The sequence below is a fragment of the Eutrigla gurnardus genome (genome assembly GCF_963514095.1).
Source record: "Eutrigla gurnardus genome assembly, chromosome: 4".
NCBI lineage: Eukaryota > Metazoa > Chordata > Actinopteri > Perciformes > Triglidae > Eutrigla > Eutrigla gurnardus.
Window position 1 is genome coordinate 23480782 of NC_139918.1, and position 25371 is coordinate 23506152.

The following is a 25371-nucleotide window of genomic DNA, read 5'->3' on the forward strand; positions in this document are numbered from 1 at the left end:
TAAAAGAAATAATTACATTTCCCCTTCACCTCACTCCTGAGACTTAAACTATTCCGACAGCAAACTGTAAAAACCGGCAGGAGTGTATTTATCCTCCAGTTCAGCCTCCCGTAACCTTTAAATGAAGAGGAAAACACTGATTTATATTCAGGTAAATAGTCATTCAGTGGGCTGTTATTTGGTTGTTATTCAATAAAACAAACTGAAATTTGGAATTACCCGAGGTATTCAGACTGCAGTAACCTTATGTATGCCTTGACACTAAAATAAGCAACAGGGTAAAGGTTACCAGCCGGTTGTTGCCGCTGAACTTTTTAACCCAGAGACAGAAAAAGTGCAGCACGCAAATGTATTCAGTTAGAAACTTTATTTAATACAAATATGACCGCAAGCCACACTTCATTGTCAGCTTCGTTAGGCCTGTATTTTCTTTTCTTCTTACAACATATTTTTGTTCTTTAAACATAATTTAAACACCATTTCTATACAAGTCAAACACAGTATCCACTTAAGGTATTTCTGTTGGTCAGACACAATCAAATAGCAAGCGTTACCTCCAAACAGAATGAAACAAACCCACAAAAGAAATAATAAAACGGAAAGGCATCGAAGACAGAAGAATGTGATGATCAGCATCCATATATATACATATATACATACACATATATGCAGCATATACATATATATGTATATATATATACACATATACATATATATACACATACACACACACCACGTATCCCAGGATCAAAGAGAATGAAGTGTGATTCTTCCACACGAGATGCTTTACTTTCATAGAAAGAATGGAATTCATTTTGTTAATCATAAGATATACATCTACTTGACTTCACCAAACTTTGTAGAGTACAAGCAAATAAATCAAAGTTAAACATGCATCTTAAATCATCACAAAAACATCTGAGCTCCAGAGTGAATGTGGAAACACTTCAGTGAAACAGTGACTATCTGGACCGTGAATTGTGCTTATTTTCACTGAATGGCGATTCAATGCTGATTTGTTGAAATCCTCAGTAGCGCATCATGTGACTGTTACACTCGTACCGGAGGTTTGACCCACGTCAGTGGAATGGCACATCTGCCCACGCGTCTTCACCTCCAACATAACGAGCATAATGCCAGTGAAGCACTTTGAAAAGGCTTCCTCAAGTATTTCCTGTTCAAGTCCAAACGAGATCCAAAGGCTCGTCCCCACCAGAGAGATCAGTCTTCGGTCAGACACGCTCACATTCAATAAATGCTTATGTTGACATACTTCAGAATAGCTGCTTCGTGGCGTCAGAACAACACTCGCACAAAGGAAAAGGTAGAGCTCTTCCATCCTGCGTTAATTGCATACTCTGGTCCGCGGAGACCTTCGGTGAAGTGCATGTGGGTTCAGAGTTGCGTCTGCGGCTTCGACAAAGTGCGTTGGTTAAGTCTCGGCAAAGCCACCGAGGGAACATCAGCGAGCGGTGATGAATCATGTCACCCCAACAGCAGCAGTGATTACGTGTGCATGAGTGTACATATACGTCTTCCCATAGTCATCCTGCAGAGCACCTCGCAAACGTTTCAGGCCCGTTCTCTAGATCTGATTATTCGCACCGACTCAAGCGCCATCTTTTACACCCATTTTAATACTAGAGCTGCGGATTGTGAGGTTTGCGGAGGAATGTGTTTGTACCTGCGTCGAAAGTTTCACTGTAAAACAAAAAGTACAGATCGTTGAGAAAATGGGATACAAGGCTGGGAAAGAAAAAAGAAAAAGATCGCACAAGGCCGAGCAGTTACTTTTAAGTGCATGTTAACCTCTGACCCACCATAAAAAAATACAAATTTGAAGTATTTCCACATTGCATTGGTGATAAATTACTTTTTTTTTTTTCAGACAAGCAAAGGCATCACAATAGAAGTCAATAACTTAAACATACCAATTCTTATAAATAATGACTGCATTGTTAACAAAACACTTGATTCGCCAGAGCTTGAAAACAGAATAATCATATTAAAAATAACACAGAGACGAGAGACACAACGAAGCTCCTTCATTTTGTTTTCAAGTTACGCCTAAATGTGTATCATTGTGTAACATACTTGTCGGTAAATGTATATCCCTGGTATGACCTTGAATATTAACGTCATCACCGTGACTTCAGTACGAACGTCATCGGCTTTCCAGAGAAAAAAAAGTGGTAATCTAGTCTGGAATCGAGAGTAAACGCTGAACGCATACAGTAGCTTTCTGGAAACAAACTGCTTTGTATGGCTAATAGTTGGTGAAGTAGCCATTCGTCAGCCACTATAATTATTTGACTTAATGTTTTCAAACAGAATGAAGACCAGACAACTGTGTGAAGGCAAACATAGCGGCCACAGCTAAATATTACCGGCATATGACTCGTGGCCAGCGTTGATTGCCCACCCGTGTGTCTTTTTTCACTTTAAAGATTTCATTTCACTACTTCAGGGTGTTCAGGAAATGAAAAAAAAAAAAGAAACTTGATTAAAGAAAGAACACAGCTGGTGCTGACAGCTAATGCCTCACGTTGGGCTTCGGTCGAGTCACTGGTGGCAAACGCAGGCCATCCTGTTGGCTCGACGCTACTGAGAGAACGGATTAGTCTCAGATCTTTATCCCCGTTCTTTGACGGGGACGACAGAGTGCTCGTTGGGTCAGGACGCCTTCGCCTCAGAAGTAATGATTCCAGGGATTATTCAGCAGGATTTACTAGGGGTGTCACGATTCTCCAAGTCCACAATTCGATTTTGTTCTTAGATTTTAAGGTCACGACTCGACTCAAACATATTTTTCAGCCCTGACGGCTTCGCCATAGTTAAACGATGGGAGTCTTGATTCATCAAGAACAACAGCTCATGGCTTCATACCCTGAAAACTTCTTTAAAAAGAGAAGCTACATGGTACCATGAGTGATATTGTTTAAAGGTACCACACTATATGGTCAAATCATTAATTTAATATGGAATAAAATAACTTATTTCACTTGGGAACAAAGCGTTAAACAGCAAAAAGAAGATCCACTACATGGCGGGAGGGTTATTTACAGAGTTTACACCTGAATGCACCCTGAAGTGCTTGTCGGCGCCTACATGCTTTACCGTACAAAGTGATGTAAACACATCGATTTTAAATGGAGATACACAACTGCAGTCTCTAAATCTTCTGCAGCCTACAAACTGTCAACTCCTGTCAACGACGCGTTCCTTGTTTACGTAACTCACGGGGAAGGGAAAATGTTGCCACGGTGACCTCGGGGAAGCAGTAGGATTGTTTCTCCGTCATCCCAGACTACAGCAGTGGACACGGTGTCTCGAAAAGTGCAGCCGCAGGCCCCCGGTGAGCTACGCGACGTCATCTTTGAAGCGCCGTTTTTTCCCTCCACTTCCGAAACGCGCAAGTAGGTGGTGGTGGAGTGGAAATATATATTGGGAGTTTTCCTGATCCTGCTTTTGACTTTGAAGGTTGAAATCCAAAGCTCATTTCCATAATTTTTTTGATTTAGAATCGAAATCGTGACACACCGAGGAATTACGGTGCTGGAGATCATTTCCACTCACCTTGAATGGTTAATTCATGTTTACCAGCTTGTTTTTGTAACCCCGTTACTGTCTGTGCATGTCTGAGTGCTGTATAGGAAAGGTTGGGTTTCAGTCCATTGGGTTCCTGAAGATGCATTCAAGTGCACAGTCCAGTTGCATGTATGTGAGCACCTGGGTATCCATATGTGCTGGATTAGAGGAGTTCATCAGGGTCGATGTCTGGTATGGGCTGTCTCCAATAACAGAAAGAGCTGTACTCTGGCAAGACAAAGGCCTCGTTCTGCTCTTTACTCAGCAGAGGGAACACATGCTCCACCAGCTCACTGAGCCGGCTGTAACTGTGGAGGAAAAGACGAGGTCAGAAAGAGACACAAGTAAATAATAGTATCTGGAATAATGACTTCTAGCTTGTTAGCAATTAAGTAAATAACTAAATATAATACAGCAATTACAGGATTCTTAAAATACTTTAAGATTTAGTCACGATGCATAGAATTAAAATGCACACTGAGCAACATTAGCAATAACTAGAAAATTCCCCCGCCGGGAAATTTTGAGAGGGAGGCAGTGGGCCGCCGCCCGGGGGTAAAAGTTTAAAGTTTAAACGGAGTTTCTAGGTGAAAGTATGCCCGAGCAGACGACGTTTGACTCAAAAAACTACATTTCCCACTACTAAATGTAGTTCTTAGTACATTCCTGTCCACCAATCAGAGCACACCACTCGTGTCTACATTTTAAAGTTTAAACGGAGTTTCTAGGTGAAAGTATGCCCGAGCAGACGACGTTTGACTAAAAAAACTACATTTCCCACTACTAAATGTAGTTCTTAGTACATTCCTGTCCACCAATCAGAGCACACCAATCGTGTCTCCATTTTAAAGTTTAAATGGAGTTTCTAGGTGAAAGTATGGACGAGAAGAAGACGTTTGACTAAAAAAAACTACATTTCCCACTACTAAATGTAGTTTTTAGTACATTCCTGTCAACCAATCAGAGCACACCACTCGTGTCTCCATTTTAAAGTTTAAATGGAGTTTCTAGGTGAAAGTATGACCGAGCAAAAGACATTTGACTAAAAAAACTACATTTCCCAATACTAAATGTAGTTTTTAGTACATTCCTGTCCACCAATCAGAGCACACCACTCGTGTCTCCATTTTAAAGTTTAAATGGAGTTTCTAGGTGAAAATATGCCCTGAACTCAGCTGTCACTCAAGTACTACCGAGTACTAGCGAGTACTACCGAGTACTAGCGAGTACTACCGAGTAGTACTGAGACTCAAGTACTGAGAACTACTAGGTACAATGTATTGTCAAACAGTTGAGTGCTTCGCACTCAACTGTTTCCCTGTACAGGTCACTGAACTCAGCTGTCACTCAAGTACTACCGAGTACTACCGAGTACTAGCGAGTACTAGCGAGTACTACCAAGTACTACCGAGTACTACTGAGTCTCAAGTACTGAGAACTACTAGGTACAATGTATTGTCAAACAGTTGAGTGCTTCTCACTCAACTGTTTCCCTGTACAGGTCACTGAACTCAGCTGTCACTCAAGCTGAGTGACTACCGAGTACTACCGAGTACTAGCGAGTACTAGCGAGTACTACCAAGTACTACCGAGTACTACTGAGTCTCAAGTACTGAGAACTACTAGGTACAATGTATTGTCAAACAGTTGAGTGCTTCGCACTCAACTGTTTCCCAGTACATGTCACTGAACTCAGCTGCCACTCAAGTACTACCGAGTACTACCGAGTACTAGCGAGTACTACCGAGTAGTACTGAGACTCAAGTACTGAGAACTACTAGGTACAATGTATTGTCAAACAGTTGAGTGCTTCGCACTCAACTGTTTCCCAGTACATGTCACTGAACTCAGCTGTCACTCAAGTACTAGAGCGTACTACCGAGTACTACCGAGTACTACTGAGACTCAAGTACTGAGAACTACTAGGTACAATGTATTGTCAAACAGTTGAGTGCTTCGCACTCAACTGTTTCCCTGTACAGGTCACTGAACTCAGCTGTCACTCAAGTACTACCGAGTACTAGCGAGTACTACCGAGTACTACCAAGTACTACCGAGTACTACTGAGTCTCAAGTACTGAGAACTACTAGGTACAATGTATTGTCAAACAGTTGAGTGCTTCGCACTCAACTGTTTCCCATTACATGTCACTGAACTCAGCTGTCACTCAAGTACTACCGAGTACTACCAAGTACCACCGAGTACTACTGAGACTCAAGTACTGAGAACTACAAGGTACAATGTATTGTCAAACAGTTGAGTGCTTCGCACTCAACTGTTTCCCTGTACAGGTCACTGAACTCAGCTGTCACTCAAGTACTACCGAGTACTAGCGAGTACTACCGAGTACTACTGAGACTCAAGTACTGAGAACTAGTAGGTACTATGTACTTGCAAACAGTTGAGTGCTTCGCACTCAACTGTTTCCCTGTACAGGTCACTGAACTCAGCTGTCACTCAAGTACTACCGAGCACTACCGAGTACTACCGAGTACTACCGAGTACTAGCGAGTACTACTGAGACTCAAGTACTGAGAACTACTAGGTACAGGTCACTGAACTCAGCTGTCACTCAAGTACTACCGAGTACTCCATTTTAAAGTTTAAATGGAGTTTCTAGGTGAAAGTATGGCTGAGCTGAAGAGGTTTGACTAAAAAAACTACATATCCCACTACTAATGTAGTTTTAGTACATTCCTGTCCTCCAATCAGAGCACACCTGCTGTCAGTTATGAAGATCAGTGCCACAGAGTGCTGTCACCATGGCAACGGCCCTTGCTGCGTGTGTATGACTGCTTTGGAGCGTCTCACTGCTTCTCTCTATCGCTCAATTCCCCCTCTGCGCATGGGTCCGAACAAAAGCATGCCACGCTCACACCGAAACTCCTATCGCCAAAATTTTCGCACCGTTAGCGCCACAAGACTCGGTTGAAGACACTGATGACTTTTATTTTTTCCTAGTGTCAGAAATGTGGACGCTAGGGCGAGTTAGAAATGCTGTTCATATCAGGTTTCTTTGAAAATCTGCTTCTAAATTAACATTGGAGCGGATGACGAGAAAACCTGACTTGGCCGCGCTTAGAGGTTGCTAGTTCAAATTCTGTAAATCGCACAGACTTTTTGAGCACATTGTGAGCGACAGGACAAGTTTGTCTACAAAATTGGAAAATATCACGTCTGTAGAGTGAAGATTGTGGCCGGGAGGAGTTTGGAAAGGAAAAAGATCTGAGAAGCCCCCACACTCTAACTGATGATGTCACGCACTCTAGCCCAGAAGGTTCCGCGCAATACACACCCATTGAAATCTCAGGATTTCTCCCAAAACGATCATGGTCATTGAACAGTCATTGATCAAAAACTATATGAGCTATTGAAACGCGGATTGGCACACCAGCACACAAGACTTGTGTCTACGTTTTAGAGTTTAAATGGAGTTTCTAGCTGAAAGTATGACTGAGCAGCAGGCGTTTGAAAAGCTACATTTTCTGTTTAGTTTTTTTCGCTCGTCCCATTCATTTCAATGGGGAAATTTCAGTGGTTTTTCGCGACTTACGTCGCGAAAAATTAATATTCTGGACATTTTTGAAGTAGCACACCGATCCCGATCAAGGCGCACGTTTTGATGTTACATTCGCGTAGGTGCTCGTTTTTGTTTGGCAGTTTTAGCGAATCAAAAAAAGGTAAGAAGAGGAAGAATAAGAAGAAAAAACACGACGGATTTCAATAGGTGGCTGTGCTTCGCACAGCCACCTACTGTTTGTCTCTGCAAACAGTAGGTGGCTGTGCTTAGCACTGCCTCCCTAATTAGAAATGATGGTCCTGGCAAGCTGACAATAAATGTGAGTCCAATATTCCCAATATATACTCCTTTTTCGCTCAGATTGGGTCTCCAGCAACTCCTAAGAGGAAGTGTCCGTCTCTTTAGCTGATAAACATCGAGTCACTAACTAGTGACTCAGATTTTTTTGGGCTGAAAACAGCCGTCATGTGTTGTTGAAAACAAGTTTGATGAGAGCAGTGGGAGTTAACCCGACCAATGAGTGGAAAGACACTAAAAAGCTCCATAAAACAGAGTTCATGCAGAGTTAAGTCTGTTCCTCACTCCGACTGACCACTTTCACATCACACAAAATCATTTAAACTTTCATTAACATAAAATACAAATTAGTGCAGCTAAATGCTAATATTTCTATCTCTTAAAATATCACACATGTTTTTCACATTTGTAGTACGTATTCTAACAGTACCGATGTCTTATCCTTATTATTGGCAATAAAGTCGGTAATGTACTTACGAGGACTTGTTGCCCTTGGTCTGCTCCTGGATCAGCTCTCCCTTGGGATTGACTGTGAAGATTCTACACACTGGAACTCCCACCTCCTTATAGGCAAACACATCCTGGATGGAGATAAAAGGGTTAAAAGGCTCAGTCTGTGATCCAAAATGTACAGAAAACAGGAGCCACTCCCAGATCACGATGTTTATGAGCACAAACCGGGCTAGCGTCTTCAATTATGATTTGTTAAAAAAATAAAAAAAATGCTATTTTGTAGCAAAAATATGTGAGTATTAAAGCCAACTGAGATCATGTCATTTTCAGAAAGTAGCTCTCATACATAACAGACACTGGGTACAAGCTGACATTAGAGTCTTAATAACATTAACCACAGATTTCCTGTTTGTGTTCCACCTAATGCATGTGATGGCAACATCTCTCGACTCAGTGTTTTGATGGGCAAGGCCGTGTGTTATTTTTCTGTTTTCTTTTCTTTGGCGAGCGTCGGAGACAGACAGAGGTGTAATGGCCGACGCGGTGCTGCACGTGGGTGTTGGTGTTTATGCAGCTTTCGATGAGACGCTGTGCCCTGCATGAGCTCCTTTCCACAGTGGGTGTCACATGGGCCCATACTCCGCCGGTGACCTCAGCTCAGGTTCAGCCCAGTGCTGATTTCATATGTTTGCGTCTACTAATTGATAGCCAACGTGTCGTATTGATTTTTGCAATACGTCGCGCCTGCATCGACTCGTGGAAAACGTGGCCCCTTTCAACACGCGCTTTAATGTGCAGAAGTCTGACATCTTCAAACATTCATTTACTCACATTAGCTCTATTCCCAAAGGCGGCGTAGAATGGCTGCTTGTTATGCAGGAACAGGTTCTTGATATCTGTAAGGCATTCAATCTTGAAGATCTCTGGTTTCTTCTCAATGACCTCCCTGAAGCAAACAGACAGATGATTAGACAGACACACACATGCATGCATATCCTTACTTGGGGTCACATCTGCATTAAAAGGGAGCTTTGTCAAATGCATGTTAGGTTTCTCTAAAGCTTCTTTCTTGTTATCTCTTGGCATTTAAGAAAAAATGGCATAAATCACAAAACATGTCCTGCATTTTACAGTTTGTGTGTGTTGTTCAGTATTTAAGCTAGAGGATGCCTATGGGCACATTAATTCAGCAACAACTCACTGACATTTATGCTCTCACAAAGCTAGAGCTGTAACTATTTATTTAGTGTTAACAGTCGTTTAATTAACTTGACATTAACACATGCCATCACAAATTATCGTCGCCTCCTGTACCACACATTGTTTACCAAGCTCAATAATGTTTGCATCAATTACCAACTAAATTGGGCAATGAATACAAACAATCAACCTTTTTTCAGTGATACTTGGAGTAAGTTGCCTGGATTCACAGCTCAGTGCAACCTGGAGATCATGGAATCAGCAACTTGATTCTCTTAAGCGTACTCTTATGCTGGCCTGGTATATTTCTGGCAGCTGATGGCGAGGCTACTGAGAGTTAACACCTTCGGAGTTAGAGATTTACAAGTTTGAGTTTCCTGTTGCCTTAACAACCTCTGCATATGAACGGCTTATGATCGTGGTTTGGAGAGGATTTGGAGAAACCTATTCAGTTTCAGACAAAAAGGATTACACTTTTCAGAGTCGTCACATAATCCTCCTAATCACAAACCATAATTCTGATTTCAAAACATAGGGAATAAGAAGTATTTGATTGTATGACACCGAAACAGGAAGCCATTGATCTGATATGTCCTTGTACCTGTGGAAGGCAGAGAAGAGGCTGCTGGGAGACAGCATGAGAGGTCCCCGGGGTAGAATGGTGCCTCCGTCATTGACCCACTGCAGGTAACCTCTTGTCATGTCCGCCATGCCGATGGCTCGCGCCGAGCAGTACAAGAACTTGTAGCCGTTCCTGCCAAACCGGGAGAGTGGAGCTCATTATCTGTTGCTCCAGTGCAGTTTAATAACACGACCATCATTAGCAATTACTAAGAATAGCACTTTAATAAGATCAGATGCTCTCATAATGTGCAAATGTCATACCATCCACCCATTAGCCATAACCGCTCATCCTTCAGGGTCTCCATTTCATTCCCGTTATGTCATGTTAATTCCCATTACCAAAAGTTTCCACCTTGAATATTCCCAGAATCAATCAGACGTGAGGCATAGATGGAGGCTCGCTCACCTTCACACCTAACCATTTACTTGCATGTCTTTGGCTGCTGGGAGGCGGCCGGAGGAAACATGCAAACTCTACACAGAAAGTCTGTGAAGTCTAACCAATGGAATGGAAGTTTTACTTCCCTTAATTATTACTTCTAATTTCAGTATAGCCTATTTCCTGGCCATATTTCTATTGTCTGCATGACTCAAGCAGCAAGGACAGGTCAAACTCTCAAAAGGAACTACAGTGAGGGAAGTGGTCAAACACTGACATGGTGTTTCATGGAGTTATTTAGTTTCTACAACAACTGTCTTGATTATAGTCAAACTTCCTGAGTCATCAACCTCAAAGCACCCCACGCAAACACTGGGAGTAAATATCAACTCCATGGAGAGGCCACTGGGAATCAAACTCAGACAGGGCTAACCACCGACCAACCATTCATCCTTCCTCTGTGATTAATCAGTGTTTTTCTGCACTTACTCAGCTACTGAGTGGTAGAGCTTGGCAATGCCCTGGTGGGTCCAGTCCTTCCCCAACTGTGGCAGGATCTGTCCGAACACATCGGACCTAAAACATTAAAACAAACACATACGGTTTTGAGTTTTAAGACATCCCCATCTGCCAGGTACATCACTGTGAAACAGGCTCCAAGAAACGTTTGGTACAAAAAAAAGCTTTCATAAGAAGGTCATATAAAGAACCATAAGTACTAAATCATTTCATCATCAACAGACAATTATGAACTTTTCTCCACTAATGAGGATTACAGGCCCATAGGGCAGGCAGTGTCTCAACAGCAGCGTATAGCCGTGTGTGCTTACAGACTGAAATGTAAATGGGCTCATTATAGCCTCTGTGCTCTTCACCCTGTTAGTCAAAGACAGCCACATGTTAAAGGTTGGCCTAAAGGGTCACCGAGATAATAAGCTGCAGTTCATCTGGACCCGTTTGAAGTTGATCACCGATGAACAACATGGAGGGGACGCCAGGCAGACATCAGACTTGCGTCAAAAGAGATGGAGCTTTAAGCTAATTAAAAAGCTTAATACAAATAAAACTGGATTATGGATTTAATATCTGCTATTTAAAATACTTGCATTGACTGTGGTGATGACATTGCTAAGAACACTGCACAAAATATCTAAGTAGGGAGATTTAAAAACTCTGAATGTATTTATCATCTTCCTTCCTTACGTTCATCTAGTCCATGTTATTTAAAAACGTAAATGAATAGTGTGGGCATGGGGAGCAAAGCAATGCAGTGCTGTGGACGGGGGAAGTAGCAACATTTATTTTTAGCTGCCTAAAAGAAAGACCCACTGAAAAAACCTTGTTAAAAAAATAAAAAAATCAGTTTAAGTCTACGGCTCATATAGAATATTTTCACTGCTTTATCTCGCCATCTGACAGGCCTTTCCGACGAGGAGCTGAAGCCATTATCTGTGCGCTCTTCAAAGCCACCAGACTACTTTGGAAAAAACAAACAATTACTTAATCTGGCAGAACACTCGAGTTGCTGGTCTACCATTGCCTCGATGGATTAGTCTGTTTGTTTTATTGTGCATATACGTAAATAAATATTGACGTTTAAAGGGTGGGCTTTTTTTAGCTGGACAAATTAAGTTTTGCTGCTGCCCACGTCCACAGCACTACATTGCTTTGCTCCCGTGCCGACCGTCATCTACTATAAATAATAAACTGACTATGGATAAGTAGCTCACACGACCATACCTCACTATCACTTTCAGTCATTATTCATTCACCTGTTGGCCTCACACTAGTCACTTAATTAGAAGCCCTATTTTACAGCATGCGGGTAATTTATAGACATGAGGGTTGAAAAATAGCATCGCACTACTAGAGATGCTGCCTTCCTTATGCACAAATTAATTATTTTCTTGCAATTTGGATGATTACAGGTCATTTTGCAAGATGAGCAGACATAAGTTACACAGGCATTTTTTGCAGGATTAAACATTATATATAACATACCTTATTATCATTTGGTATCTATTAAGACTAGATTATGAGCATTCAAAAGCAACTGATATTATAAAGCAAACAAAATCCCATGCACTGACGGAGAACCTGTGAGCCCTGGACAATGCAAAGAGTTGTAACAATAACAATAATTGTATGTACTGTTCAGTACTGCCCACAATCAGTATAGTTTACGATGTTGGAACCTGTCCCCCTACCCACAGAATTTGTGTACATTCATGTGCTTTATAGCAAGATAAAAACACCTCACAGAAGGTCTTCACCATTACTCTGATTAGAGCGGTCATAACCCCTCGAATCAGAGTAATGGTAATGGTGGTTGCGAGTGGCTCAGAGGTACGTACTTGGTGATGGTGCCATCGATGTCAGAGATAATGACTTTGTCGTCCCAGTTCCACAGGTATATTGTGCCCTCACAGCGGCATGTCCCCTGGTATTGGGTGGTGATGCTGAACGTCACATCATTAGGTCCCTCCTTCAGTTTCAGGCTGGCCTAATGACACAAGGAAGACAGTTAAGGCATCTGAAGGCACCAGCAATTTGATTCGCTAACAGTGAAGGCATTACTCTCCACTCTCTCTATGAACTGTTTGTCCACAGTAAATTTAACATAGAGCGGTCTTTAGAGCCCCCTACAGACTATTTGTGGGGAAAACACTATGCAGTTCATAGCTAGCCAGCAGAGGGAGCTCTGAACTACAAATAAACCTAACTTTTATTTAGGGCTCTACACTTTGTAACCTAATCAATCATCTATTCTGAAAAACAGCCACATATAAAGTGCAAGTTAATAACTTTATAGAATGCCATTTTTTAAAGATGCTTTTGAGGAAGTGAAACGAGAATTACTCACTATCTGATGGGAGGAGAGGCGTAGTGACTTCCTGTAAGTGTGTGGGCTGGGGTGGTGCTGAACATCTACTGGCTGCAGTCTCTCCTGACAGGACGCAGCGCTCACCTCCTTGGATTCTTCATCACTGGATGAGTCTCCTGCTTTAGGCCTACGGGGAAACAAACATTGTTAATGGCTTGAAAATACAAGATAATCAGCTGTGAGTGAAATTATATTTTACAACAGTAAGCAGTATTTTATGACTGTTTTGATCCCATATGATTATTGTATTGACGTCATTCTCTGAATAACTTATTGTTACCACTTACGGCAAGGGCAGTTTCTCCTGACAACTGGAGGGTCCTTCCTCCTCCAGGTGAGACTCCTCCTTGGTTTCAAGCTTAGTCTCTGACTGGAAGAATAAAAGGTAACATATCCCAAGATTTAAAAAAACATTGTCCACATGAATGGGCTTCAGATAAAAAATGTTTTTAATACTTATGATAACATGCATACCTGCTTGATTGTACTATCTGCCCGTTTTCGCCAGAACCACCAGCGGCCTGACTTCTTTGGCATTTTCTCCTTCACCCAGGCCTCCTCTGTAGCCTGGGACGGACAAGAAGATAGTTAATGTTGAGCTAGTTGCAGATTTACAATGATCTAATTGTACTAGAAACAAATAGAAGAGACACCACAGTTACCTTTGGTAGATTCTTCTGAAATGCTTGTAGACTTAGAATCAAGGGTGCAGCTAGCGTCCAATTATAATATCTGAGAACAAAGGCATTAGTTAAAGGACAATCTTGACCATACAGTAAAAAATATCTTCTGTAAAGGTTACATGTGAAATAAAAATAATTTCTTACCTATTTCCTATCTTAACAACCAGGTTGGGGTTATCTATAATTGCTGGATTTTCAGCAAATTCATGATAGGTGATGATATGCTCCATGAACCTTTCTGCAAACACAGAAGGGAGAGGAATATTAATTATCGACGGCAGATGAAAAGGTTAGCGGTGGTGAGCCACACTTGTGGCCTTTAGGGGAAACGTGGGCACAAGCATGTTACCATTAAACATACCTGATGCATCATTTTTTGTATGGACTAGAGTTTGGAGGCCTTCTAATGTGGCTCATACAGCAGGGTAACTTTGTAGTTGCACAACTAATTGTGTATGCCTCTACTGGCTGAGGGTAATGTTCTATCCTGCATAAAAGTACTAAGTGCACTTTGGGCGTCATTGTTTATGAGTGCCATTCTGGTGTACCTTTGGATATTTCAGCATTTTCTGTGAGGCCTCCACACAGAGAAAGAGTGACGTCGGGGAGGTCACTAGCTGAGTCAGAAAGACACTCTGTGCCGCTGTCAGCTGCTGCGCTGCCCACCGACTGTGGAGACTGTGAACCAGAGTGCATCTCAGAGTCCATCCAGTGCTTTGTCGCTGCCTCGGACTCACTGTAGCAACAAAAGAGTGCAAAACGTCAGGAAGCGTTATTCAGGTTTAAAATAAACCACATTTAACTTTCCGTTTTCCAGGTGCGGCATTGACATTATTAGGCGTCTCTTTCAAAATCTCACCTCTTAGGAAAATATCGTGCAGCAACATCAGGTTCAAGTACATTCAGGTCATCGAGGTAAATATCCTCAGGACCCTGATGCTGGCTCCTCTTTGGGACACCTTCATTCAACAACAGAAAGATTTATCGGTTAATGTGCGATCACAACTAATCAGGAGCTGGTAGAAAGGGGGATAACCATCAAACACACCTTTCTTCTGAGACGGGGAATCGTTCTGCTGGCCACTGAAAGGGGTTGAGGTTGCCACATTGGGTGGCAGTACATCCACGGGCTCTGTGGGTGTGTTAGGACTCCCAGAGGTTATGGTGTCCACAGACTCAAGAGGAACCACAGGTGTTACGGAGGCGATAGGGGTGCGTGGCTCCGGCTTGACGATGGTACACACTGATGAGGAGGCACCACCTCCCCTTTCAATCTCTGTGTCATTCTCCATGGCCTCAGAGCTCAGGATTACTCGGAAGTGGGTGCTCTCCGATGGGGTGATGGTCACTGTTTTTAGTAGCTCTGGTTTCTCTTTTTTGGGGACCTGGATTTTGGATATCAAGGGGAGAAAATGGTTACTAAGAAGAGAGTATCGTGAGAACCATGTACCTGTGAATGTTAGGGGGAGGGTTACTTACCCTGGTTGTTTCTGGAAACTCCCCCCAGGTCCACTGCATGTGGGACTCGGCTCTGAGCAAACTCTCTGAGGGCCTGACCATCAGTTCAGAGTCACTCTTCGGGGAAAAGGCCTGAGACAAGCCATGACTAAAGGGGGAGATGAACAAATGCAAACAATGAATAAGATAAGAGTTTATTAAGGTGTCACACCCTTGCTGATGGCTCTGTGTTCGTGCAAATACACAAACCTTTCATTCGACAGCCAGTCCCCATCAGACAGTGGATATTCATCAAGGTTGTGTCTGGCTGCAGGCAATTTGGGGTCAATGTCTCGCATGGTGGTCACTGAGGGTGACCTACATACAGGGCAACAACACATGCATAATAATTAATCCCATCTCTATTTAAACAGATCTCTGCTACAACAGTGAGCATTTCCCACCAAACCTACCTAGAGACGTGTGCTGAAGCGTCCTCGTCAGAGCTCAGGTCCATCTCAAATATCTCTTCATTTTGCCCAGTGCTGGATACAGCAGTAGTCGTAGCAGCAGGTGCATTAGCAGCAGGTGCATTAGCAGCAATAGCATTACCAGTAGTGACTGACATGGGCGGGGTCAACTCCTCTCTCCGAGGGTCTCCTTTGTGCTTCTTCCTCCGTCTCTTCTTCTTTTTTGTGGCCATAGTGCTTGGAGCAGGAGGATCGGGCGGGTCCTCTGGGTCGGCGGGGTCATCCTCCAGATCTTTTGGTGCCCTGTGCTCAACCTCTGAGATCCAGAACAGGTGGCTCTCAGTGGGGATTGGGGAGGTGGCCAGGTGGGCTGGGACAATCTGCTAAAAACATCAGTGAGAATCATGATAAAACAGGAGTTTGAGGCTTAATATGAAACAAGTGCAAACCAAAGTAGCATTATGTATTTATGTTCCTATTCCATGGGTTGCCATCACTCCTGAGTCGTCATAATGCCTGTCTGGCAAGTCTTGCACAAGTCTGGGAAGCTTGTGCAAGAGCAAAGTGGAGTCATTATTTCCTCACACAAACAGTTCCCAAAATGAGTCATTCTGCTGTAGTGTGTACAAAACCATGCTTTACATTGCATGATCGTTCTTATATGTATGGAATGTCATCCAATAAATTGTCAAGGCATCACCATCAAATTACATTAAATTACAAATATGTCAAAAGGATGATGACATTTGCTGCTATGCTGAAACACAAAACACAGTGATTCCGTTTCAAAAGTAACAACAAATAAGAAACCTGGACAGATGTTGATTGTTGCTGTATGATAGAAAAACTATTTGCTGTGCATTCAATAGCTCTCTTAACATGCTTACATTCAGCTGCTCAGATTCCTGGACAAAAAAGGCCTCTCCGTTGTCACCAAGCTTCATGTGCAGCTCTACTGGCTCTCCATTCACTTCGATGTCAATCTGGCAGAAGAAAAAAAAAGCAATGTAATAGTGCTTTTTGTTAGGAAAATCAAATATGAAGAGAACAGTGAAAATGGTTTGTCTTGACGCCTTAACAGCATTATGTATCCATCCATATACAAGGACACATGCCGCTTCAACCGGTTTGCATAAATCAAACCGGTTTAGGCCCGTACACCGAACCGGACCGGTGAAACCGGAAATCGGCCCAACATCCAATTCCAACATTACATGTCAGGCCACATAGAAGGCCTGTAGCTACCTGGAGCCCTAACTTTCTCCCAGAGCGTCACAAAACCTGATAACTGTATGAGTCCACTGGGCTTGCATTCAGTGGACCCTGTTAATCATGCAGGGCCATTCATTTTTTACCAGGCAGGCAAACCCCTATTGAACCTGAGGCCTTTCAGAAACTTGATGCCAAAAAAAAAAACAGATCACGCCTGTCAGATCCTATGGAGGAGGCAGGATTTCACTCCCAATCAACAATATCAACAATATTAATTCTCACACCAACATCATTCTCTTGTGGTCCCTGCTGTTCTATCCATTTCCTTTGCTGATGTCCTTTACTGCCTGTGTGATTTCTCAGCAGCCTCAAGATTTAATTTCTTCCCGCAGGGTTGCTAAGGGCAATTCATGTGTGGTGAGCGATTGCTGGGAATTTCAATACCCAATTAATAATGAGCCAGAATAAATGAGGTCCCCCTTCAGTCATTTACAGCCAGTGACCGGTTACATTCTCTACCCTGAGCTGTGGATTTTCCAAAACCATGCTGGATTACTGCAGTTACTGGAGACAATGGCTGCCTGCAGATGTTCAACTTCAAGGCACAACATTGGGTAGTTTCTCTTTGACAGAACTACCCAATGTGACTTTTGAAGATTGTATTTACTTCTGAGAACAGAAAACAAAAGAAAAAATGTTTCATGCAGGGGGGAATATATTTTGCTTATCACAAATGTTTTATGTACTTCAAAATTATTTCTGGTTGCCAACCAAAGTGTATGGGCACAGACGCACCATCCACAACCAAAAGGTAGTTTGTATTTGGCTGGGAGCTATATATAATATTCCTATCCTGAATTGTTAAACACATCTACATGTTAGTGACAATCACATCATTTACTTGGTTCGGTATCTTCTACATGTCAGCATATATCTGACTGCTTTCAGGGACACATGCATAACTGTTTGTTATACAACAGCCCTTGCTGTTGAGGTCTTCTTCACGTTTCCTCCTCCCACACATTCAAGTTGTGGAGCTGTTGCCATAGGAACAACTCATTCAGTCCTCCCTCCAAGCCCATCAGCATTCTGGGTAGGTGGTGAGACAGCATCAATCCCCCACAAAGATTCCCAAGCAAGTAAATAAGCTTTTTTTTTTCGAGTCAGAGTGCACCATTACTGCTCCAAGAATAGAAGTGTTGAACAAGTTCACCATTGATGGTGATGTTCAGGGGAAACATTAAAAATGATAATCACTATCTAATTTAGCCATAACTCAAAAGCAAAGAATACTCCAAATATTTACATAAGATGATACCGATATTAAGCTCTACATTTACTGAATATAATATCCAAACAGACTTGACTTGCTCTCCCTACTCCTCAACTAGGCCAACACAAAGGTGCTACCAAAATGTAATTTTCTCAAGTGAGAACTGAGCGCTAAAAATAGTAACGCTGTTCCTGAACCATGATTAATTGGATCTTATCTCCGGGCAAGAATATATTTGAAACAAGTCAAGTACTATCTAAGAGGAAGAAAAGTCCAGAACATCCCATTTATTTTCTGCCACAGAAACCAAACATTTCCCCCAAATGGTTCAAAGACGCTCCTTTGAAGTTATTAATTCTGGCAGAAGCCGCTAGAGAAGAGAATGGGTGACCTGACTGGTAAATGGGGCAACCTATATTCAGCAAGGCACAAAGATGACCGCAGCCTCGAGTAGCCTTTTCATTAAAACATCGTTTTCTACAACTTATACATTTGAAAGAAATCAAAGCCTCCTCAAAGAGAAATGTTAATGGACAAACATACACAAACAGGTGTTTTTAGTTTTAGGTAAATCCTGTCCATCATACCAATAACAATGATAAGCATCCCTTTACCCTGTTTAGTACAATTTTACACTTCCAGATGAAAAACTACAGCATCACCCTCACAAACTGTTTACATCTTGAGATTACTCAGTATCTGACTCAGGCTTATGTTACTGTACATTCAGGGAGAAGTCAGTCAAGCACAAGCTTACATTGTCCTTAAAATGTATCCAATCAAGCAAATTAGTGAAAACACTTGTGTGCTGGATCATTGGACATTCCAGCCTTTTAAAGCTACATTCACCACAGAGAAAGAACAGCAATGGTGAAGAGTAAGACCAGAGATTGCAGAGCCAGCAAATGTGAGTGTCTGTATCATGGTTTTCAAAAGTCAAGTCATTACTGCCCAGAATAAAACAGGTTGGAAGTGTCTTAATATGATGCCCAATCATTTTAATAAATACACAAATTCAACATGTCAGTAAGAGAAAATAACAAGGACAAGCTATAAAAAAGAAAATTCTTACCACTTTCTCCTTGGAGCGAAGCACACCCAGCTTGCCGAAGCGCACATGGAAAGGTGAGCACTGGTAGGTGCCATCTCTCTGGCGGACAACCACAACATCAATACAGCCCGACAACGTGGCCTGATTAATGCCCTTATACAGTTCTTTGACGGTGACCAGCACCTGACCTGCCAGCTGGCCCACGTAGTTCATGGTGTCCGCCTGGAGGGGGGGGGGGGGGGAAGAACAAAAAAAAAATAGCTGAGTTAAGGGAAAGACAGGATGTTGTGAAATCTATTAGTTTTCAATTTGATTTTCTATCCATTGACTCTTTTAAGTATCTTTTTCTGGACAGTCCCACTGTCCCAAGTGTCCTTTGCTGTCATTTCTCATCGAGCCCTCTGCCTGCCTGTCCCGTGGTGTCTGTTAACTCCTGACCTGTATACAGACTGCCAGTGTGCCACTGTTAGCCTGTCACTGGCTGCTGTCCCACATGAGCAGCATCAGAGAGGGAGCCAACGGCTGGGCTCAAACAATGACAAGAGACAACCTCACACAGCGTTCCCACTCCTCCTCTGCAATCGAAACAGCTAACTTCCTGTTTACAAATAAAATATTAAATGCCATAGTCCTGCGGCTTTAAATTAGATGGAAGAGGATTAACCCTGCATATTTACTCAAACCACATGTTTTTGTTGTTTGGGTGAAGCAGTTTCTAAGATTGTAAATTCTTTTACAAGCAATCTGTTTAAGCTACTAAATGAGAGAGAATTACACGCAGGCCTAGGCCAATCACAAAAACGTTCCAGGCTTCCTGTGGCGTCATAACTGAATTAGATTGTTTGCAGTCATTTTTGTGCACCGTCTGCCATCGAGTGCATATGACTATCAACTTAGCAAACAGGATTTTGGTTTGTTCGGTTCAGGGTCCAGTTCCGTGGGGCTTGTAAACATGTTCCCTGTTGACTTCATTGGGTTTATGCAACTTGAAATGATCCCGTGTCACACTGACCTTTTGTTCAGGGTTTCATTGTGGGGGTGTTGGAGGATAGGGGAGAGAATAGGGGCATTTGTGCAAGGGTGGCATCGTAGAATATAAGAAACTGGCATTATATGCTTTATCAGAGAGGAGGCTATTGAATAGAGAGCAATAACATATATAAAAGTAAGCAATAAAATATTTGAAATAATAATAATAACCCCACATGTCTAGTCAAGGAGGATGTAATAATACAAGTAATCACCAAGTGAAGCCTCTTTGCTGACCTTCACTACAATTACATACTACCGGAAGATAACATGAAACTACAATCTGAGGGAAAATAACAAATGAACAAAAAATGTTTATCCTGACCTGAAGTTTATTTTACAACGAGTGCTTGGATGGCAGAAAGAAGTAAATTAACATGAGTAGAAATGTTAATAAAAAGCTGGACTTTATATATAGCCACATGGTTCCTTCAAATGCCCTACATTTTTTATTCCAAATGGAGGACTGGTACACACAAAGTGACACAAAGTAGATGGACATGTGTTTTACATAGATGAAGTACGTCATCTCAGAGGAACAAGTGAACTGGAGCATAAAAAAGCAACACACAAAATAATTTCACTCTGCCGCTGTCGGTGGTAAAATGTCTACATGCAAGCGTGCTGTTGATCAATTCTGTATGTTTCTCTATCTGGATATTCTGTATCTCTGAAAACCAAAAACGGTCTTGCTGCTATCAAGCAAAAAACACATGGTATAAGTTTGGAGCACTATTTAATACACTTTCACTTTTATTTAGACGCCTCCTCTGTATCGACAGCGTTAACACCAAGTGCAGCGATGCATACAGCGGTATGTCATAACAACAAGGCTCCAAACAGCCAAAACAGGTAGTTATTTAACAATGAAAACTCTTAAAGAAAAAGAAGCAAAAATACACAGGAGCTGTCTGGAGAGGTGCCATTGTATTCAGTTATCATGAACACAGACACGTGTGACACAACGTGCTTTACCAGCTGCGACACATTGTCTTTTTCTTCTTTCAGTATAAGTTCATAGGTAGAAGTACACACCTGCACAGGCCTCAAACTACAAATTAAACAGGACAGGTTTGGTAGAAATTACTTGCTGATTAGACAGGCAACGCAGGCTTCATGACCCAACCTGAATCTCAAATACAAACACTCCATCCGTGTCCCACCCTCTTCTTTTACAGTCCCTAAAAACAGCCCTGATGTAGCCCTAAACTGCCACCATACATCTTATTTACTGTGGGCAGGTATCCATCCACGAGGCTTGGTCACAATAATTAAGTCAATAAACCCAAGCAACCTGCCAAAACAAACAATACATTACATGTCAAACAGTATAGTAGGCCCTCCAGCGAGAACGACTAAGAGACCTGTCAGCGCTGACTCACCAGGGACCAAGACAACCTCAGGGATGAGGACTCATCCTGTTCACTGTTGTCTGTGTTGTCGTCTGAGTTGTTTCCCAGGAGCTCCCTGTCCCCCCAGGACCTCTCTCTCTTCATCAGAGCTAGATGGGCACCAGCGCTTACTTCACCCAACTCAGGATACGGCACTCAGACCCATGTTTCTCTCCCTCAGATTACGATGATAGTGCCTTCCAGCCATCCTGAAGCCAATCTCAAACGTGACCCACCTAATCACATTGGGACAACCCTCCCACGGGTAAATACCAGTACGCTACTATCTGCTGCGATTGTGCAACACCGTCATAAACTTTGACATCCTTCAGCTGACAGGACAACAAAAGAGTCAGCCAATGGGATGGCCTCTTTAAAGGTGACGGTGTACGGCTGATAAGGGAAAGCTAATTCCTGTGAACGGCTATGCAATGTTTTTCTCTGATAAGAGCTCAGGAGGAAAAAAACAAGCAGTACTCCGAAGCATGACGATCTTGCACAGTCGGTCACATGTGCTTGCTGCGTGTGCTTGTTATTGTACATGACTAATAAAATGACATAGCCAATCAACCAATGGGAAATGCAGTAGACTGGACTTCAACACGTTGATGTTTTGTTGCTCGTTACCCTTGAACTTCTTGACATCTCAAACACGTGATCGCCAAAGTGAACAGGTGAAAGTTCTATAAATACCAAAGGGGTAGGCATGGGGGGGGGATTAGTCTAAATTAAATATCAATACTGCTGGCTAAAATTAGCCGAAGTGCTAATTTAATTATATCTCCATTCAATACACATGGAACGGGTACACTCATGTAGTCCAGCAATGCTGAATTCAAACATGTTTTTGTCATCAGGAGGTTGTCACTGGTCTGTCTTCCAACATCCGCCTGCCTGGTCAAACTCCAAAAGTGAATGGCTAAAATAAACATAATGTATGAGGCCCTTCCAAAAATGCCTCATCCCCACTGTCCCATCTGCTAAGTCTTTTGTAAACACTATCAAACAAAACACACAGGCCTACCGGATGAAAGCCTGTTGGTTCATTCTCCCTCCGTGCTAGGATCTGTTGTGTTTGAGTATTTGAGAGGCGCCATGCATAAAACCACTCATACTTTCCTAGCAGAGATGAAATCTTGTGCCGTGTACTGAGTCACGCATAGCCCAGCAGTAGAAGCCTTTGCCTTTAAATACATACATAGTGTACTTGCACCATTAAGAACGTCTGCAGATTATGGTCTTAGTCACTACGTAATCACGGTCTTCATCTGGAATCATCCGAGGACATTTGCTTTAACAGCGTGACAAAAACAAAAATCTGTTCTGCAACTGAGCAGGTCAACCAGACAACACAAGGTTCTTGTTACACTCTTAAGGATTAGGTTCCACCATATATTATATTATATTATTATGCGTGTAAAATAACCATGACAAAGACAACCCCAGACAGGCGGTGTTGGCTTTCATGTTTACACTTTTTGCAGTGCAACAAAAACAAAGCGTTCAGGATCAAGGCTAGCAGTCAGGAAGTAGAAGCCAAAAGCACAAAAGTGTTAGCATTTTTCTTTATAAGTGAAGGTACAACAAGCCCATTATTTACTCAAATATTCTTCGGCTTTTAATGTGTGAAACAATGTCGTCAGCAGAAGTGTAGCTAAGTAGTTTTGCTAAAGTTAGGTGCAGACATTATGGGTGTATGGCAACAACCCTGCAATAAATCCCCCGTGAACATGATCATTGTATGTATATTGTGGAGGCTGTAGTCTGTGATACCAATACACGGTATAGTGTTTTTAATATTTAGTCTACATAACACAATGCCGTGCAACACCACCACAGACTACAGGCTACAAAATGACCATAAATGGAATTGAATGCAGTTGAATGTAATTAAACAACCTCTAAAACAGCTTCAAGAACTAAACAGTCACACAAATGCCAGTTGTTTTATTAGACTACTTTAGTTTAAGCTGGTAAATATAATAACACTGAAAGTATTTGGGTTTGTAGGGTCACCTCAGATATTAGGGTAGTGATAGATTGACTTGGATCTCAATGATTACGTGTATCAGTATCACACATTAAAAATTAACATAAAAAGCCTGTAAAAGTGATTAGCATTGACCTAATTGAAAACTAATGAGATTTTAGTTAATTATGTTTTTTAAAATGAGGTTAACAGTCAGCCTACGTCCAATAACGTCAAGTGGAAATTAACATGAGATACAAACCAACAGTTAGCTGCATATTCGTTCCTAAAAAAAAGCTAATTTCGGAGATTAAAGATGCCATATTGCCTGTGTGAAATGCCCCCCCATTCTAACGTTAACGTTTCCTGAATGAAACGCGGAAATAAACGGAACAGAAAGCAGAAATTGAACTTTAAATTATGTCCACTGTGTATTCGTGTACTGCAGATTCAAACCATAAAGCAGTGAGGGCAGATAATAGTAGACAGGGAAATGAATGGAGACGGGGCTCGGCTAGCCGTCCGCCGCTAGCTGTTAACGTTACCGTTAAAACAGCAAACGGTGAAACGGAAACAGTCACTTGCTAACGTTAGGTAGCGGCTTTTTGAATGAGAGGTGGTCCCGTTAATTTGATACGTGATGGATGAATCTCCAGTCCCCGTAGTCGGTGTCGTCTCAGCGTTAAACGAGTCCACCGCGGCTAAACATACATATGTTAGCCAGTTCACATGCTAACGTTAGCCGACGCTGCAGTCAGCGTTACCAACGGCTACCAAGCGGGTTGAAACCATCACGCAGATGACCGTTTACCTCTCGGTTTCTCCAGCGAGGGGGGTTCTGCCGATGAAGGACGCTGTTTCTTCAGCGAGTCCCCATGTCTGCTCCCGTGGAACTCATCGGAAGCCTCCTCCTGACGTGTCCGCTCCGTGGACCACCGTGGCCGACTGGTCTGGAACCAGCAGGGGAGCTGAAGTTGATGGGACGAGGAGCCGCACGGTGGCAGCGGCGCACTCACACAGCTGCCCTGGAGCTTTTTATTAATTTAATTTTAGATCCAGTTAAATTATAACCGCTTCTTACACAATAATATAAAACAGAGCTCCCTCGTGTTATTCAGTAATACATTACAGCGTTGCGTTAGGGCCTAAATATGTGGGTGAGAGGTAACCTAACCTCAGAGGTGGGAAAGTAACGAAGTACAAATACTTCGTTACTGTACTCAAGAAGAATTTTCAGGGTTTTTACTTTTCATTTTAAATGTTAAAACAAATATATCTTCTATTCTTACATTTTCTTCACTTGAAATGTCCTTCATAAGGAATTGTTGTACTCTGAGTACATTTCAGAGCTCTTTTTCCACTTTTGGAAAATAATTTGAACCAGTACTTCTACTTTTATAGAAGTATAGAGTACTGAGTATTGAATGTCTGTACATCTGACACCTGAAATGTCTGATTTTTGGGGCTCTTGTCTTTCCTTAAAGGAGTCATCACCCGGAAATCGCAATTTCTCTTGTTAAAACATGCATATCTGTGTTTGACCTCAGTTGAAACTTGCCTGAAAGGCTGGAGTTTGAAAGTGGCGCCGTTTTTTCGCTTCTGCTCTTTTTCCGAACAGGAATAGCACACAAGGGTGTGCATTCCTAAAGCACGAGATTTTGATTCTGCGCCTTCGGTGACGTCACCGTGGCGGCTACTTGCATAAGCCCACCCCTCTTTCACCACCCAACCCCGCCCCGTCCGCTACCTGAAATCGCCGAAGCGCCGCCATTATGTTTTGGAGTCTGCATGCAGGCAAGCCCCCCCGGCTCTGTCCTTCCTGCGGCGAATCAACGCGCGCCTCATTACATATTATACAATGCACATCCGGACCAGTCAAAACCTCGCGCGTAATCTCGCGTGATAAAATC

At 42.4% G+C, this 25371-nt stretch overlaps 1 protein-coding gene across 3 annotated transcripts; it reads right to left on the minus strand.

Moving 5' to 3' along the window:
- Window positions 1-607: 607 nt before the first annotated feature.
- On the minus strand, window positions 608-24408 carry lpin2 (lipin 2). Of its 3 annotated transcripts, none has more exons than XM_084008414.1 (20): window positions 21484-21738; window positions 19094-19294; window positions 16424-16519; window positions 15540-15916; window positions 15337-15444; window positions 15109-15235; window positions 14678-15014; window positions 14489-14588; window positions 14178-14365; window positions 13774-13867; window positions 13609-13678; window positions 13421-13513; window positions 13234-13316; window positions 12926-13073; window positions 12417-12565; window positions 10552-10638; window positions 9661-9813; window positions 8691-8805; window positions 7884-7987; window positions 608-3896 (listed from the first exon to the last, which is right to left on the minus strand). In XM_084008414.1, exons 1-20 carry the CDS (start codon window positions 21595-21597, stop codon window positions 3752-3754), a joined length of 2889 nt encoding a protein of 962 aa, XP_083864540.1. In that variant the 5' UTR covers window positions 21598-21738; the 3' UTR covers window positions 608-3751. The 3 variants fall into 3 exon arrangements, with proteins under 3 accessions (XP_083864540.1, XP_083864541.1, XP_083864539.1); XM_084008415.1 differs by lacking the exon at window positions 21484-21738 and adding an exon at window positions 24273-24408 and having other exon boundaries at window positions 611-3896; window positions 15540-15919; XM_084008413.1 differs by having other exon boundaries at window positions 612-3896; window positions 15540-15919.
- Window positions 24409-25371: the final 963 nt, after the last annotated feature.

Bases quoted from the DNA above. Each gene is read 5' to 3' on its own strand.
- lpin2 (XM_084008413.1), bottom strand. From the start codon at position 21,597: ATGAAGAGAGAGAGGTCCTGGGGGGACAGGGAGCTCCTGGGAAACAAC. The intron at 15,015-15,108 runs GTAAGTAACCCT...TCCAAAATCCAG, and splicing joins AGTTTCCAGAAACAACCAGG to GTCCCCAAAAAAGAGAAACC. The intron at 13,514-13,608 runs GTAACTGTGGTG...TGTCCGTCCCAG, and splicing joins TTCAGAAGAATCTACCAAAG to GCTACAGAGGAGGCCTGGGT.